Raw genomic sequence first — 19,592 nt, forward strand, 5'->3', positions numbered from 1 at the left:
CTCCTCTGAGTTAAGACTTCAAAGGTCTCCTTTCAAAATATAAATGATGGGATGATATCTTAAGACACTATTGACCTGGTCTTGGGGTGGGGGGGTGGGAAGCATGGTAAAGTAGAAAGGGGGCTGAAATTGGAGTCAGAAGATTGGGGGTGAATCCCAACTATGACATTGGCTGTATAAAAATGATCAGATAACTTGTCCCCTTTGAGTCAGCCTGTTTTCTTTCCTGGAAAGTAGAAGTAATAATATACTATTGACTACTTTATTACTACTATACCCCAGGATTGTTATGAGGAAAGTGCTTTTTAAACTTCAAAGTACTATATAAATATGTACTGTTACTATTAATAGAAAGAACATTGTCTTGAGAATTGGTCCTAGCTCCCCAATTTGGCCCTGCTATAGCCATCCACTGTATGCCCCAAGGTAAATCCTCTTTCTGGTGACTTTGTTTCTTCTGCAAAATGAGGTGTAGTATAGATGAGGTGTAATGAAAAGAGTGCTAGCCATGGACTCAGAAAACTTGGGTTTGAGGCCTAACCCTTCCATTTATTCTCAATGGAACCTTGCACAAATCCCTTCCCATATCTGAGTCTGAATGTCCTCCTCTATAAAATTAGAAAGTAGGACTAGATTATCTCTAAGTTTCCTCCAGTTTTAGGGGTATGATTCAAATGCTTTGGAAAAATTACTCTCATCAGTTTTTGTCAGAATAACTGTACACATTTCTCCACATTCTGAGGGCCTGGGATTCCAGAGAGGTAAATTTGGGAGCTTTTGGCATAATGGAAAGAGCCCTGGACTATGAGTTAGGAGACCCAAGCTCCAGTTCTGGCTCTTACTAGCTATGTGATAAGTCATTTATGCGAAATCATACACATAGTGAGAAATCTAATGAAAAAAAATTTTATTCCATGTGAACCATGGTGCCAGAAAAAATGTTCTAGGGTTCCTCTAGTTTGCATTCTTAATGGATTAGGATACACAAAGCTCAATAAAACTATTACCCAAAGGAATAATTTGCATAATTTGAATCTTCTTTGTCATTTGCTCATTTTCATATCATAAAACTAGCGTTTCCATTAAAATGCTATTAAGAACATTTCCTTTCTGTATTTGTGACAATTTAGATTGAAATCTGATCCCTGGTATTACCCCCTGCATTGATGACAGTTTGGGGTTTTTTGCTTTCTCATTTCTGTCGATGGCATATTTTCTCTATGAGTGCATTTTCCTCATTTGTGTAAAAGCTTTGGATTAATAGCCTGTGAGTGATATCTGTAAAGATTGAAGGTGCCTTTTGTCCTAAGACTATTCGTCAGAATTTAGAAAAGATTGGCATTTGCTGCCATTTCAGAAGTAAGACTGCCCTGAGACATTGTTAATATTTGGGGAAACCCAGGACTCAATTTACATCACAGATGCTTAGTGTTGATTGGAACTTCAGAAGTCATCTAATCCAAAACCTGCCTGGAGTTTGAATCCCCTCTACAACATGATGGTTAGACAAATGGTACCTAGTCTCCGCTTGAAGACTTCTAGAAAGAAAGAGCTCCTTTTCTTTAGCAGCAGCCTTTTCAAATATTGAGCAGCTCCTTAGAAAGTTTCTCCTTTTATTAAACCATGGCATAGTTGATGTAACATAGAAGATAGAACATTAGCCTTACCTGAGTTTGACCTGCCTCAGTCCCTTCCATATGCGACCATAGAAGTCACCTATCCTTTCAGTTTCCATTTTCCCATCTTTAAAACAAGAATAACATTATTGGCATAATCCATTTTGTGGAGCAAAGTTATGGGAAGATATAGATAAGAGTCACAAGAGGAACAGGGTTGTGGTTTTGACTGTATGAGGGGATATTCACATTGAAGATCAAAGACCCATTTGAGTACCCACATCAGAGGGTTATTAGGAGCAAAGTGTTTGGCAAACCTCAAAGAGCTATGTGACAGAATTTTTTAAGTTCAAAGGGATTTGAGCAGCCATCTTGTTCAGTCTCTGACTGAAAAGGAATTTCTATAACATACTTAACAAATGTTTATCCAGCCTCTGCCTGAAGGTCTCCAGTTGGGGTAATGGACTACATCTATAAGCAGCCCATTCCAGTTTTAGATAGCTCTAATTGTTAGGATGTTTTTTTCCTTAAATGTGCCTCTTTATAACTTCTACCCATTACTCCCATTTTTGCTTTCTGAGACTAAACATATCAAGTTGTTGGGTTGTTTTTTTTCACATGACGACTCTTTAAATATTTGACTACAACTACCATGGACCCTACTAAGTCCTCTCTTCACCAGGCTGAAGACAGCATCTCTTGAATGATCCTCCTGTGACATGTTCACAGGACTCTTAATCCACCTGGTTGTCCCCCTGTGGTTGCTTTCCAGCTAGTCAATACACTTCCTAACTGTGATGTTCAGAACTGTGAACTCACAACTCTAGATGTGATCTGCCCGGGACAGGATAGAGCAGGATCCTCCAACACTTTCTTGTTCCTGGAAGAAGAACTTGTATTTTTTTTTCCCTCCAAATGCAACCCAATGTCATATTACTTTTTAAAAACTGCCATGTGACTAATATTGAGCATCCAGTCTACTAAAACCCAAAGATGTTTTTCAGAGAAACTTGTCTAACCATACCTCTCTAATCTTGTATTTGTAAAGCTGATTTTAAAAATCCAAGTCTAAATTTATATTCCAGAAAGGGAAGCTGTGATTTAAAAAAAAAACCAAACCAGCATGGGTTCCAGGTCAAGTGACCAAGATGAAATATTAGGCATTTTCTCCAGTCCTCACTAACTCTCAGAAAAAAACAAAACCAACACCCCTCCTCTCCCAAGGGGAAAAATGCTGTAGCCTCTCAAGATCTTTTTGGATCCTGACTCTGACATCCATTGTGTTAGCTGTCACTCTTGGCTTGATGTTTTTGATAAACATAACATCTTTGCTTTTATTCAAATCACTTTTTTTTAAAGGACTTAATAGCACAGGGCTAAGCACAGATCTTTGGGGTGCTTCATCTAGCTATCATCTAGTAGACATCTCTCCATCTTCTCTAACAGAATACTAAAACCGTTCATGTTTTTTTGCTAAAAATCTTTATCTACAGCACTCTAGTACAGTACCTGTTTATTAACCTTGTCAAAAAAGGAAATTAGGGTAATATAGCATGACCTGTTCATAACAAAGCCATAATATTTTGCTTGTGTCATCTAAATTTCCCTTTGTATCCCTTTCCTTTTCAAAAATGAAATCTTTATAACAAAGAGTGCTGTTTAAAAAAATGAAAGAAGAGGGTAAAATTCAGCAAAACTGATCAACATATTAAAAAATCTGATTTTATATGAAATGGTCCACAATCATAGACCCCTCTACCAAAGAGTGGGAGGGAGATGGAGATGTCTTTTCATTTCTTTTTCCTTGAGCAAGGCTTGTTCTTTGTAATTCTTCAATCTTAATTGTTTTATGGTTTTATGCAGATACTTGAAATATTGTAAGGTCCCCAGTCTCCCATTATAGAATATACTTCTTCCCCAACAAGAGTAATTTTAAGTGGGGCCACCTCCATTGAGATGAGATTCCCTCTTTCCTCCCTATTTCATCCCTTACCAATTTGCCACTTTACCAATCCTCTTGTAGCTTTTCTTGCTGAGACTACAGGAGAGATATATTCTTCATTGTTCTATCTTCTAGCTCTCTTCTACCCTTTTATATGCCATCCTCTTCTCCAATTTAGTCACCAAATGTACATTGATTCATGTTTGCAGATGGATTGTGGGATTTTGTCTGATGTTTCAGGCTTCTCCATTTGCACTTCTCACTTTCTTTAAATTCTACTGTCTCTACTTATGGAGATAAAAAATATACATACTTTCAGAAAGAAACACCTGAATAGCTCCTCTGCTGTTGTTGTTTAAACCTAATAGGTAACTCTCTTTGTTTTTTCTTTTAAAAGTGTCTAGAAATGGGTGCAATTTAATTGTTTTTCCCCTTCATTAGTAATTGTATGTATTTACTTTGTGTTCCTGTTGTTTAGGGTACTTACAAGTTGAATAATCTACTCTTTTTTTTTGAAAGTAATGTTTAAAATACATCTCTTTTGTTAAATATCCATCTTTATTAATTGATTATTGCGCTGAAATGTGTAGGGTATGTAACTTTGAATTGCATTTTGTTTCTTTACTTTTTAGAACATATATTCCATTCCCTTCTGTGTTTTCTGGTGAGTGCAGAATTGTCTTGTGTTATTTGAATTTCATTTATTTTTTATATTTGAATTTTTTATTTATTTAATTTATTTATTATATTTGAATATTTCTCCTGGTCAGTTGCAGAATTTGTTGTTGGTCATTAGTTGTTAAATTTAAACATCATGTATCTTGGAATTTGAAGCATAATCATTATCTAGAAGCAATGAGTGGGAAAGGTAGCATTGGTATTCTGGACAGAATTTCTGCTGCCTTTGAGTTCCCTAACCTAAGGATGGCCCCAAGCAGCCAGGAATCGACTTCTCTCTCCCTTTCCAGCCTCGGTATCTCCCTCTCTACCTATTATGCTGGGGCAGAACCTCTATCTGATGTTTGTTGCTACAGGACAATGTGAGAAGTACAGGGGCATATGCTGTGCAATAGCAAGAAAATCCCTGAGTATGTCCCAAAGCATAAACCAGTGGGGTTGGTTTGTGTGCTGTACTGGATTGTGGAAGTCCATGGAGGGAAGGCACAGAGTGCCTAAATTAAGGTTTAGGATTTACCACTGTTATTTCATTAAACTATCACCTCGTTGGACTTCTTCCTTTTTTTGTCCTATAGGAACAGATGTGATTGCTCTATCTTTGGTGTGTAATTCTTCTTTTAGTTTTTTTTTTTCCCTTTGAGGAGGAGGGGTATTGGTTTTGTTTTTCTGAGAGTTAATGGGGACTGGAGAAAATGCCTAATATTTCGTCTTGGTCACTTCACCTGGAACCCATTCTGGTTTTGGGTTGTTTTTTTTTTTTTAATCACAGCTTCTCTTTCTGGATATTCATCATTCCACTTCCCCTTTAATGGTCCATTGTAAAAGTCTTTCAGGAATTGAAGTCAAGCTATATAGCCTTTGTACTCCTAATTTTTTTGAAAATCAAGACAATCTTGTGGTACTCCTGTTTTCTGTGATTTTTCAAATACTGCTGACAGTGGGTCATCGATCACATCTGCCTGTTCTTTAAAGTACCTGAGTTTGTAGTTCATCTGGGCCAGGTGACTTGAATTTTTAAAGAGAAACTCCACACTCTCTTACTATCTCCTTATTTATCTTAGATATCAACTTTCTTCTTAGCCATTTTTTGTTCAGTCATTTCCAGTACAAAGGTCATTTTGCTTTGCAGAAAAATCAGAAGCAAGATAGGAATAGAGCTGCTCAGCCTTCTGTTATCTGTCAGTTATCTTCATCCTGTCCACCCAAAGTAATAGTCCTTTCCCGTCTTTGATCCCCTTTTTCTTTCAATATAGTTTTAAAAGAACCTTTTTGTGGTCTTTACTTTTCCTTTCCAGTTTTGGCTCATTCTGAGCTTTAGAACTCTTGAAACTATTTTTACAGGATTACGCTACACTTTATTAATGTAATTTTTGTCTTTGCTTCTCTGTGTATTTTTTTTTAATCTGTGGGTTGAAGATTTATTTGTGCAACCACATTAACTTCTTCATAAAACTCCCATTTTTGACCCTGACTGGACTTGTTTACCCTTTGTGTCTTCAAATTTTTACTCTTAAAGAGTTTACCATCCCAGGGAGGCTAGATGGTAGGGTGAATAGAGCACTGGCCCTGGAGTCAGGAGGACCTGAGTTCAAATCCAGCCTCAGACACTTAAAAACTAGCCATGTGACCTTGGGCAAGTCACTTAACCTCAATTGCCCTCCAAAAAAGCAAAAAAAAAAAAAAGAATTTACTATTCCTCCTAGGTTAACTTTCATTGTAGAATTTTAGCCCATGGGATTTTACCTCTTCCTCCTTTGAAACTTTTGAAATCTGCTTTCTCAAAATCTTGGGTTCATGTCAGACTATACTAATATTTCCTATATCACAAACTGTAACAGGTAGTGGTCACACCACTACCTCATCCTGGAGTTCCCTTCATTTCCATTTCATGAACTAGTTCCTTCTTACTCTTAGTGCAACTTTTTGAAGCATAAAATTATCATTAAGGCAAATCAAGAAGGTATTAGGTGTTCTTTCTTTGTCAAAGAGAGCACCATAAGCAGCTGTCTGGATAATTAAAGTCCCCTGTCATTACTATACCATGCTTCTGTGCCAGAGTTATGATCTGTTTCCCAAACTCTTAATCTGATTCCTCCTTCTGTCTAGGTCATTTGTGGTATATGCTGATGACAAAATCACTTCTTTTTTTCCTCCATTGACCTTCACCCAAGTGCTCTCAGCTATGCTTCCCATCTGCTTCTTGGGTTTCCTCACAAAATATACCCTCTTAATACATGATGTTACCCCACCCACATACACACTTTTAATTCTCCTGTTCCTTTTTAATAAGTATACCTATCCAGATCATATTCCAGGCAGAAATTTTATCTCTTCTCTATGGCTCCTACCTCACAGGCATACAAAGGCATTTAACCCTTTCCCTCATCCTATGTCCTTTTTATTTTAAAGTTCTTTTCATTAAATGTATAAGACCAGGAAAATACATTTTTATCAGCCTTTGTTAGGTGCATCTCATCCATGGGTAGGAGCCTGTCATTTCTCTACTTTAAACTAGAAGTCCAAGTTCCATTTTCCAACACCATTTTCCCAAGTCATTCATTCAATCTATCTTTTCTTCTTCCTTCCTTTTTCTTTCTTCCTTCCTTCTTTCCTTTCTTTTTTCTTTCTTTATTTCTTTTTCTCTCTCTCCCCTTCTTTCCTTCCTTCCTCTCTCTCTCTTTCTTCCTTTCTTTCTCTCTGTCTTGTATTCTATGCCTTCAATGGGCAGCAGTGAGGAGAACATAGCCTGTGACACCATGACCTTCAGTATCTTGCTCAAGATGTGATGACTTTAGGCACTACTTTTTTAAAAGTATTTTTTCAATTAATAAAATTCTATCTTCTTTCCCTCCTGCCTTCCCTTATTCTTATTGAAAAAGGGAGAAATACAAAACTTCTCTAACAAATCTACATAGTTAAACAAAACAATTTCCCATATTGGTTTGGCAATACTTTTAAATGTTCCTTTTGTAAGTATTATTTGTGCCCATGTGAATCACCAGAGTTGGGTAGTAGTCATCCATTCTGACAGATTTGTCATTAGTCTTAGAAACATATCCCAGAAAGATAACACACCTTTCTGTTATGATTATCAGATTTATAAACAGCCGCCTCAGTATCCCTGATTAGGGATTCATTAGCTACCAGTATTCTTCTTTCTCTAGCTCTTTTTGGGTGGTCTATGGCCCTTCTTTATCATTCCTTGAATATCAAAAAGGGAATCTCTCTTCAGAACACATGCAGCTCTTTGTTCTTCAGGAAGACCCTCAAATTTGCTTTCATAGACCAAAGTGTACAATTGTCTTTTTCTTTCTTTTCCTCTTTTGTGTGTCCCCTCTCTCTTTCCCTGTCTTTAAGTTTTGATTTATTTTGTTTTTATATTGCAAACTTTTACAAATTGCCTGTGAGGTTTCATATAACAAATGAAAACAATTAAGTAAAATTAGCAATATAATGACCTCATCTGAAAATTCATTCAACATTTCACATTCGTAGCACCCCCTTACACCACTTCTATTTTTAAATTATTTTGTTTTAATTAATAAAAATCAGTTTTTTTCCTCTTACCTCCCACTTCATTGAAAAGGAAAGAAAAGAAAATCCCTTATTACAAATATGCACAATCAAGCAAAACAAATTCTCTAATTGACTGTGTTCAAAATATATGTGTCCCCTTAACACTTACTAGGCGTGACCTTGGGCAAGTCACTTAACCCCAATTGCCCTGTCTTCCCCCTCCCAAAAAGCAAAAGAAAAAACCCTGAATTCATTAGTTCTCTGTCAAGAGATTGTTTTTAGTTTTTTGGGTTTTTTGCCATCACTCCTTTGGAACCATGGATGGTCATTGTTTTCATCATAGTTCATACAGCTTTCAAAGTTTTTGTCTTTTCAATGTTGTAACATATAAATTGTTCTCTTGGTTCTGCTTATTTCATTCTTCATCAGTTTACAGAAGTTTTCAAAATGGATATGTTTTTATAATGTTGGTATTGTAGTATACATTTTTTTTCTGCTTCTGCATACTTTACTCTGCATCAATTGATTTCTTTCCAATGTCTCTTTGAAATCATTTGTTTCCTCATTTTTTATAGCACAACAGTATATCTTCATGTTCACATTGTTGTTTCAGTCTTACCCAACTCTTCTTGATCCCGTTTGGTGTTTTCTTGGCAAAGATACTGAAATAGTTTGCCATTTTCTTCTCTAGCTCATTTTACAGATGAGGAAACTGAGACAAACAGGGTTGAGTGACTTGCCCAGGGTCACACAGTTAGTAAGTATCTGAGACTGGATTTGAACTCAGTCTACCTGATTTTAGGTCACTGTGCCATCTAGCTGCCCTTCATATTAAAATGCTAAAACTTATTCAGCTGTTCCTCACTTGACAGGCTTCCCTTTAAGTTTCCAGTTTTTTTGCCATTACAAAAAGAGCTAAGATATATCTATCTATCTAAAACCTTTTCCTATTTATTTTTTATCTTTTGGGGGTATAGGGCTAGCAATGGTATAGCTGGATTAAAGGGTATGCACTGTTTTGTGTATAAATTATCTTTTGGGTATAATTCCAAGGTTCTTTCCAGAGTGGTTATATACATTCATAGGTCTACAAATAGTACAAAAATATGTCTATTTTCCTATAGTCTTTCCAACATTTACCATTTTTTTGTTATCACTCTCAATCTGATGGGTATATTCTACTTTCTTCACAAAGGTCAAGTTATCTCTTCTGCCACTTCAGATCTTCTGCTTCTTCAAAGTTCCCATCTCTCCATCTCTTTTTTAAAGGAATACTTAATTGATAGGGAGGGCAGGGACTATTTTATTTTTATCTTTGTATCCCCAGCACCCAGCACATAGTAGGCACTTAATAAATGTTTGTATATTATTAATTGTCCTTAATAATCTGGAGTATAAAAAGGATGTTCCTAGCCCCCTTCTCCTTTTCTAGAAGATAAAACTAGCCTATACTTAGAACAGAGATAACAGTCACTTGACTGTGACAAAAAATATATATACTCTGCATCATTGCAGAATTCTTCCTGGTTTTTATACTGATTGATATTCTCAGCCTTATTAGTTGAACTGCTTATGGAATTTTATTCTTTGCTTCCTAAGCAACACCTTAAGAGCACTACAGCTTTTGATTACTTTGCTTGACAGTCACACCCACCTTTTTTCCCTAGTCAGCAGTTTTAGAGCCACAGTTTACTTCTTTCCCCTTCTCTCACTGACCTTTTATTCACCCATTAATTTTTCTTACTTACCAATTGGTTTTATTTACCTTTTCTCACTAACCTTGCCAATTATTTTTCCCTTGAATTCTTCTCTTCAGATTTTTACTCCTCAATCCTTTTGTCAGCTTGAGTCTTCATTCAATTTATCCTGAAATTCTCTCCATTTTATCATTCCCTAAAGTCAATCTCTGGACTTCTTTATACATTCAGCCACCTCCAAATCACCTTTACAAAGTCTTCTTCCTTATTCAGCTTAAAACCTCTATTACCCAACTCTTCTAACATTCCTCTCCCACCATAGCCCTAAAATCAATATGAGTTTCTGTTTAGTTGTTGTTTGTTTCAGCAGAATGTAAGCCCCTCAAGGCCAGGATTGTTTGATTTTTGTCTTTTGATCCCTAGCACCTAACAAGGATTCTTGCTGTCACTGAAAGTATTCAAGATGTGACTTGAATGGCCAGTCATCAAAAATATTGTAGAAGAAATTCTCCATGGTTCTATGTTGCTAAGATTCCTTGGTTAAAAGACTCACTGGTTTCAATGTCATGGCAATCAAAAGAGAAATAGAGAGAGAGAAACCCAACTGTGCTATTCATAGACTATTTCCTTTGAAATGATCTATCTGTAAGAAAAACCAATGAATTATTCATTAGTATGCTGAGTTTTGATGAAGGCCCAACCAATTAGAGTTTATGATATCCTCTGTCATCTGAGGACATGTTTCCCACTATTTGTCCCCCTACTTTTCTAACTGAGGTCCTCCTTCTATGCCTTCCCCAAATTTAAGGCTTGGTTACTTTAGCAATAGTCTTAAAGTGCCTAAAGACAGTGATATTGTTAGTTTTGAGTACAAAAGATAATGATTTATATTTTGTGTGCATGGGGAAAGTACTTGTGTCTGTCAATCACATTATGATTAATCTCAACTGATAAGATTTGGACACAGATTGAATAGGCCAAAGATTCTATTCCCTTTTCACAATAAACTCTGGAATGCTATGAGCCCTATTATCACTGAAAAAATAAACTTAAACTAGCTATCTTGGACTGTGTGGAATTAATGGAATATTAAATATAATCCTAGGGGAGTCAGGTGATTCTCTTAGGTTCAGTTTTCTTATCTGTAAGAGGGAAATAAAAGTAATACCTACCTCACAGGGCCATTATGAGGATCAAATAAGATCAAATGTAAAATGCTTCCCAACCTTTAAAGTGCTATATAAATGTTACCTATTATTACTAGAGAGGAAAGAGATCTGGTTAGAGACCATCTAATTCAACCTTCTTATTTTACAGAGAAGGAAACTGAGACCCAGAGCAATATAGTGATTTGTCAAAGGTCATACAGCAAGTTAGTGGCAGAGCCAGTCTCTTGTCTTCCAGTCCCTCTCTTTCTGCTCATCAGAACTTAATTATTTCAGCAGTATCCAACTAAAATAATGCATAGATATTTTTTTTCCTTTAAAATGAAAAAGTCATGCCAAAGGTAGGCAATTTATATGGTTTCTTTGTGAACTCAAAGTGGAAAAAATATTAAAAACAAAATCAATTGTGGTTCTGGGTAACATTTCTTTCTTCTCACATCTTTGATAGGATTGTTATGATAGCTTTCCCTCCTATACATTTATTTCTACTTCAGTTGTATAATTATTATACTCCTAATAATTGGAGTTGTGATCAAATGAAGATTAGATTGAAAATATTATTATTTGGCATCAGGAGACCTGAGTTCAAATATTGGTTAGACTATTAACTAGCTATAAGATCTCTACCTTTAGAGTCTGTAGCTTGCTTCTCTTTGAAAGGAAGAGATTGAACTAGATACTTTCTAAGGTTATGCATAGCCCTGACTTTCCTTATTCTGTATTGTAACATCCTATGATGTAAGATTCTTTCTAACCCTTACATTTTATGTTTTAAAATCACTCTAGTATTTTGTGCTCTTAGATTTCTTCCAGCCCTGATACTTATGTTCTCATCTGTTGTCTGGTAAATGCAATAAAGGAAGTTCTCTTTGCTTGTTTTTTATGTACTTCAGATCTGAACAATGTAATAAAATATCAGGAATGAAAGAAGAATCCAGAGGGGGAACAGATGAACCACAGCCAGCAGAAATTTTTGATGCAGAGGCTTATATGAACAATGAAGCCAGTTTACCCTCGATCTGCCTCAAGCAAGTATTCCCAAAGTATGCAAAGCAGTTCAACTATTTGCGTCTGGTGGACAGGATGGCCAATCTCTTTATCCGATTCCTTGGAATAAAGGGGACAACAAGGTTGGGACCAACAGGGTTCCGCACCTTCATCAGGTTGGTAAGGCCAGACATTACTCTGGCTATTTACTCTTAAGCTATATATGGAATATCCCTGTATGTCTCTGCTAAATCGGAGCACTCAAGTGTTGCTCAGTGGAAAGAGTTTGGGCATGGAATCAGAGGACTGGGTTCAAATTCTGTCTTGGATGATTATTACTTTTGAGACCTTGAGGCAGTCACTTAAACTTACTGGTCTCGGTTTCTTCACCTATAAAACGAGGGGTTCAAGCTGCATGTCTTTTGAGGGCTCTGTTCAGAATTGTGATCTTATCACCACCACATTTTCTATTCACCACATTTGCTATAAAATGAAGTAATCAGGGCTCAGGGAGTTGATTCTCTCTCCTAGGCCACAAATTATTCTACTCTGATTCTCCAAGTAAGTCACATGTGTATAACACATATACATGTGTGTTGGGGATGTGTATGTATCTATTTATATTTCCTCTGAAAGGTAAACAGAGGAAAGATAAAAGATTGAATAGGTTTGCTCAACTTTAAATACAGATCATAGCCACATTAAGAAAAAACATGGTAAGGGAGATAGAGAGCTGGCCTGAAAGCCAAGAAGGGCCAAGTTCTAGTCCCACCTCTAACTAACACTAGCTTTGTGACCCTGAGCAAGTCACATAACTTCTCTGCATTCTAGGCCATTCTCTAAGATTAAAAATTACAGAAAAGGTAACAACCTTCATTGGTAAGTGGAGTTTTCTCACCTGAGGTTGTCTATTGCAGTGAAATAACAGGTCCAGGCCCTATCTCTATGCCTATAATAATAATTATGGTATTTATATAGTCCTTTTTAGTTTACAATATATCCATCATCTCCATTAATCCTCACAGTTTACCACTTTGTGACCTTTCTGGACTGTAGTTTTCTTATCCATCAAATGAATGAGTTGCATTAATGTCTTCTAGTTCTTTTTTTTTTTTTAAAGCAATTGGGGTTAAGTAACTTGCTCAAGGTTACACGGCCAGTTATTTCTGAGTGTGGTGCTAAGTATCTGAGCCTGGATTCGATCCCCCAGGTCATCCTGACACTGGAGCTGGTGCTCTTACTCCCTGAGCCACCTAGCCGCTCCTAAGCAATTGGGGTTAAGTAACTTGCTCAAGGTTACACAGCCAGGTGTTTCTGGGTGGGTGCTAAGTGTCTGAGCCCAGATTCCATCCCCCAGGTCATCCCGACACTGGGGCCGGTGCTCTTACTCACTGTGCTACCTGGCCGCCCCAATGTCTTCTAGTTCTAAAAGTGTATTTATATATGAGTGCATGCATGCATACATATATGTATTTGTTTACTTCAGCATTTAATGTAACAATGAGTTCAGTTCAGTTGGACAAACATTAATCAAATACCTATGATGTGCAGAGTACACACAGTCAAGAATGATACAAAGTTTACATTCTACTTTTGGGATACTATTGGGATATAGATAGGTATTGTGTAATGATAATTAGAGTTCCATTAGCTGGAAGGATTTGAGGAAGCCTTCTCAGAGGAGGTGGCACCTGAGCAAGGCCAAATATCAAAGGAGTCTGGGATGCTGAGAGGAAAAGGGAGTGCATTCTAGGCATGGGAAATAGAAGGAGTGTCAGGTTGGGGAAGTGGCTAATAGTTCTCATTGACTGGAATGTAGAGTTAGTTCATCAAGGAAGCAGTATGCTGTAAGGCTAGAAAAAGGAAGAGAGGCTCAGTTTGTGGAGAGCCTCAAAGGCCAGACTGAGGAGTTTGGATTTTAACCTCTAGGAAGTCAGGAAACCACTGAGGTTTTTGAACAAGAGAGTGACATAGTCAGGCCTGTGCCTGAAGAAAATGACTTTTGCTTGCTGTGTAGAGGATGGACTGCAAGAAGGGAGAGTCTGGAGGTGGGGAGACCAGTCAGAAAACTTTTATAGTAGGTCAAATGATAGGTGATGAGGGTGGGAATCAGGGTGGTAGAGGTGTGACTGGAAAGGAAGGGGTAGTTGCAAGACATATCATGGAGATAGACAAATGCTTGGCTATAAGCAGTGGGAGACACATAGAAGTCAAAGATGATTTTAAAGCTGTAAGCCTGTGTGATTTGGAGGATGGTGATACCCTCTACAGGAGAAAAGATAGGTTTAAAGACAAAAATCCAGTTCCAAATGGAACGTATACAGTTTGAGATATCCACAAATATTTGAATTGCTGTGAGTTTTTCCTGTACCAATAAAAATTGCAACCTATTCCATTAGTAAATGGTCTTTATGGGTTGCTTTGATTAAAAAAATAATCATGATGTGGCCAAAGTTCCGGTCATAATTCTCTCTGGACTTAGCGTAGGTATCTCAGATGACATACACACAACCTATCATTGGAAAGGTCCTCAAAGCCTTTTCTGATTACAGAGATTAAATTCCCCTGACATACAGCCTTCAACAACGCAGAGTCCCCTCCAAACCCACAAGAGACAGCAGGGTTATCAGTGGATGGCATGTGTATATAATGCACGATAACAGCTAAATATAGCAAGGATACTAATTATTTTTTAACTCCCTGTAACAAAAATACAGCAAAGTAGATAGACTTAGAGTCCAGGAAGACAGCTCAAATTCTGACATTGACTGGCTGTGTGAATATGAACTACTTATTAGGTTAATCTCTTAGAGTTTCAATTGATCTATAAAATAGAAATAATAATAACACCTATAGTACCTTCCTCATACTTTTACTATGAGGCTTAGATAAACAATATATGTAAAGAGCTTTCCAAAACATGAAATTCTATAAATTTCTATAATAATTATAATTATTATCCTATAACTATTATTTCTATACTAAAATTATTATTCAATAATCATTGTTATTGTTACAGTTTTTTATAAGACACAGGAGGGGATGATGAGTAAAGGAGAAGTTCGAGCCAGGAGGGATTTTAGAAAGTTAAAATACCGAATATTCAGAGGGAAAGGGACCTTAGATCATAGAATGTTAGATATGAAAGGGGCTTTAGAACAAAGAATGTTATAACTGGAGAGGGGAGCCTGGTATAATGAAGAGAACATTGGATTTAAAATTGAAGGACCTGGATGTGAATCCACACTCTGCTACTATTTATTATCTGTGTAAACATGGTCAAGTGACTTCTTCATTACAAAATTAAAGATTTTGAACACATTGTCTCCCAGGTTTAAATTGCTGATCCTATAACACTTAAATGTTAAAGCTGGGATAAAGGAAACTTTATATGAGGATTATTTCAACATGGTCTTGTTCAGCAGGGCATAAGGAGATGAGCTCAGAAAGGGGATTACAGTGAAAATTGTCCCAGTAGAAAAGTGACACATTCAAAAAAAAAAAACTAATGTGATATTAGGCTGCTCTAATAGCAAGAAGTAAAAGACGGCAGCCAGGCATTGTATGGGAGGAAAAGAAGATGGGCTGGCCATATGGCAAGAGCAGACAGTGGCAGGTCGCCTCCACAGGGCTGTACTGGCATCATTGTGCTGTCAGGAGAAAACAAAGACCTCCAGCCATGTGGGTGGGTCCCCTGTGGTAAACTTGGGAAGAAGAAAAATGAGAATCTTGTAGAAGTACCTGGCATGGATAGGCTGGTATCTGCATCATTGGAGGGAACTCCTGAAAGGATGAGATCCCATGTCCACATGCATATTTGAATTTATTGGGCAGCATTCATAGATCCAGGAAAGTCATAGTCCTACCATTCTCTGCCCTGGTCAGTCTAAAAGCTGGCTCTTCTCACAATCAGCTCCCACCAATCTTTTCAGTTTTATTTCACACCCTTCCTTTTCATAGATCTAGCCACATTCAGCAGTTAGCTGTTCCCCGACCTTTTCCCTCTACCTCTTGTCTTATCATATTTACACAGTCCACTCTCCATGTCTGGAATCCACTCACTCCTTATATCTACTTCATAAAACCATTGTCTTTCCTGAAAGCTCAGCTCAGGTGCCTTCTCCTCTACTTATTTTCCCTGATTTGTCCTCAGATTCTCAAGTTATCCTGAATTATACTCACTTGTGGATTTATCATCTCTAACATCACTCTCCCACCACCTCAAACCCAAGCCCTGCAATCTCCTTGAGGACAAAACTGTTGTGTTTTTCTCATGCTATTCTCAGTGCCTAGTATAGTGCCAGACATTTGAATATAAAAGGGACTTATTAAGTATTTATTTTATAGTCCACACCATGTATTTGAAGGACTATTATGTGGGAAATATTCTGCTTGACCCCAGAAGGCAAAACTAGGACTAACAGATGGAAATTGCAGAGAGGCATATTCAGGTTCCGTGTCATGAATGACTTGCTTACAATCATAGCTTCCAGATTGGAATATTCTGCCTTTAAAGGTAGTGAATTCCTTATCACTGGAGGTTCAAAAGCAGAAGCTGGATGATCATTTTCTCAGGGATGTTGCAGGTAGAATTTTTGCTCAGATACTACTTGGATTAACTGTAACCTCTTAGGTCTCCTCCAACTGAGCATCTGCAGTTTTAGAGAAATGTGAACCAGTCTGGATCTAGTTTTGAAGCTGTAGCTTCAAATGTATGCACATATAGTGCTTTCTGATTTCTCACTCCTTTGTTCTCTATAATTAAAGTCATTTGCATGAAAAACTGATTTTTGTTCTTCAAGAATCTATTAGTTCCTGCAGTCATCAGTCCAGACTGTGGCCACGCATTTGTTAGTGGAAATGATCATGAAGTGGAGAATTAAGAATGATGTCTTCAGGTGGGGAATAGATGGCATCAGCAGAAGGAAGGACTGAGACAAAGAACATTTCTTCCCCCACAAATGTCTTTAGTAATTAAAATCCAGGAAGAAAAAATGCAGAAAATATAACTGTTAATAAATTTTCTTTTCAAATTGTACCAAGAGATCTCCACAGCTCTTTAATATAAAAAGTCCTTTCTCTGCTATTTACTTAGAAATTTTAATCACAAGTAGTTGTTCTTGCTGTATTTTATCTTCTTGCTTCCTGTTCTTTTTCATTATAAACTTAATATTTATCCAGATATTTAGATTCTAACTGAATACTATGCCCTGAGAATGACAAAAGATTTGTAACTGGTAGGCTAGATTAAAAAAGGACATCAAGGGTCAACTAGTCTAACTCCTATCAATAGCACAACAGATGGATAGTTACTACCTATAGATAATAACAGTTTACAGTGTCTCTGGTGCTTTGCTGTTTACCAAGCCGGATCTTCCTAACAGCCTAGTGAAGTGTAGGTAATACAAGTATCATCTCTATTTTACAGAGGAGGAAACTGATGGGAAGACTGATGTGCTGTGATTTGCTTGTGGTCACATAGATATTGAGAGAACCTGAAGTACCATGATTTGCCCATGGTCACATAGCTATTAAATACTAGAGCCAAGATGCAAAATCACAGAATGTTAGAGCTGGAAAAGGGAGCTGAAGAGATCATCTGGTCTCACCTTCTCATACTAGAGGTGAGGAAATGGAGACCCATAGAGGTGAAGCAAATTATCACCCAGTAGCTGGCAAAGCTGGCAGCAGGATCCAGGTTTCCTCCTTCCCAACTCAGGGCTCTTGCCAGTCCACCATGCTGCCTCAGATCAGTGAAAGGTAAACCCTGTTTATGTCTGTATCACCCTTCTGACAACTGCTCAAGTACAGACAGATCAAAAAAAGATAAACATTCCAATTTAATTTATTTTCAGTGTCCATCTCTTGTAATGTGTTGCATAGCTCAGCAACTTTACTAGTGAATTATGCTAATGTCAGTCTGGCCATATTATATTTTTCTTTTCTACCAATAAAATGAGAAATAATGAAGTGTCTCTCTCTTGTCTAGACTTAGTTCCATAAGGCATATTTTCATTTCTATCTCTCAGTAGGTATATGAGAGCTGAACATACTGTCATTCATCAAGCACCCCTCTTAAAAACTGCTGGGGTGAACAAAATTGGTTTGGTTTTCTTTTTTCAGATCCAGAAATCTGTTGTTGACATCTTCTTTTGAGGGAAAATGCATTTTGGTTCATTTCTTTCTGTTAAGATTATTAATTTGGGGGCAATCTGGGCAATCCGTGGTTGTTATTGTTGCTGTTATTTAGCTGTATCAGTTCTGTCTGAATCTTTGTGACCCCATGAGCCCTACAATCCATGTAGTTTTCTTGGCAAAGATACTGGAATGATTTATCATTTCCTCTTCTTATAGATTAAGACAGACAGAAGTTAAATGACTTGGCCAGGGTCACATAGCTAGTCAGTGCGTGGGGTTGGATTTGAGCTCAGGCCTTCCTGACTCCAGGCCTAGTGCTCTATCCACTAAGCCACCTAGCTGCCTCCAATTCATTGTAATAACAGCTTTTTACCTTTCTCAACCCCCAGTTCTTACAAAGGATTACTACACCCATTTGCCTGCCCTGTCTGTACCATTCACTGCCTTCACAAGGAGATTCTAGTAGTCATCGAAATACTTGTTTATCTCTATAAACCAATGACACCTTAACATTTTATTAAATTCATCATTTGGTATATTTCCCTTCTCTCTAGCTTTGCCAATTGGTCTTAGGTAAAATTTCGAATCATGAAATGTTAAAGCTGGAAGGGACCTTTAAAACACAGGATTTCAGAACATAGAACATGAAAGCTAGAAGGGACTTTGGAGCATAGAATGTTAGCTTAGGAAAGGACCTCAGAAGGTCAGCTAGTCCAGGTTGTTCATTTTACATGTAAAAACTGTAGCCCAGAAAGGAGCAGTGATTTGCACAACTTTACATAGGATGCAGCCATTACTAGTTCTCTGGCTTTCTTATTCCCAATCCAGTGCTTTTTCTGATATGCCAATCAATCAGTTAGCAAGCATTTATTAAGTACCTGCTTTGTTCTAGGCACTAGAGATAAAGACGACCAAAACAAAACAAAAAAAAAAAAAAGAAACAGTCCCTGTCCTCAAAGAGCTTCTATTTTATCAGGGGAGGTAGGGACTTATATATACAAAATAAATTCAAAACAATGTGTTGGGGAGGCACTAGCAGCTGGTCTCATGGAGAGGATAAGGCCTGAGCTGAGCTTTGAATAAAGTAGAGATGAGGAGGGCATAAAGCCCAAGCACAGACATGTAATTCCTTTAACAAAAGCAAAGAGATGAGAATTTTGTATGTGAGGAGCAGAAAGAAAATTGGCTGAAAAAAACTGAAGAATGTGCGACAGGGGGAGTAGGGTATGATTAGGCTAGAAAGTTAGGTTGGCATCATCTTGTGAATGCCAAACTTTTAAATGCCAAACAGAAGTTTGTATATGATCCTAAAGGAGCCATTGGAATTGATTGAATAGGTAAAGGCCATGGTCAGATCTGTTCTTCAAGAAAATCACTTTGGCAGCTATATGGAGGATGTCTTAGAGAAGAGAGAAACTTGAGGCAGGAAGAACAATTGGAAGACTTAAAATAATCCAGGTCAGAGGTTATGAGAGAGCCTAAAGTAGGTGGGTAGCCATGTGAGTGGAGAGAAGGCATGGATACAAGAAACGTCAAGGAGATAGAATCAACAAGATTTGGCAACTCTTTGGATATGTGGGGTGAAGGAGAGTGTGGAATTGAAGATAACTCTGAGATGGCAGGAAAGATGGTGGCACCCTCTACAGAAAAAGAAAGTTTAGAGGTCTGGTGCATCTGGGGGGAAAGAGAATGAGTTCTGTTCTGGTTCTGTGGAGTTTGAGAGACCTATAGGACAACCATTTGGAAATGTCCAACATTTCCAAACAATCTCTCTTGCAAACAGCAGTACCTACATCCAGATCAACATTAAAATGTTCTGCCAAGAGTAGTGTCTTTTAAAGCCATATGGCAA

General features: G+C 37.4%; 1 protein-coding gene across 1 annotated transcript in view; it reads left to right on the top strand.

The window, feature by feature from the left end:
- TTLL11 (tubulin tyrosine ligase like 11) overlaps window positions 1–19,592 on the top strand; it is a 264,316-nt gene that overhangs the window by 182,266 nt on the left and 62,458 nt on the right. Inside the window, exon 7 of the mRNA XM_069073757.1 lies at window positions 11,509–11,778. Coding sequence (XP_068929858.1) covers window positions 11,509–11,778 — 270 coding nt within the window. The remainder of the gene's footprint in view (window positions 1–11,508; window positions 11,779–19,592) is intronic.

Source organism: Petaurus breviceps, unplaced genomic scaffold (assembly GCF_028583685.1).
Source record: "Petaurus breviceps papuanus isolate PSGF00001 unplaced genomic scaffold, PetGlider_PUasm1.0 90879, whole genome shotgun sequence".
Classification (NCBI taxonomy): domain Eukaryota; kingdom Metazoa; phylum Chordata; class Mammalia; order Diprotodontia; family Petauridae; genus Petaurus; species Petaurus breviceps.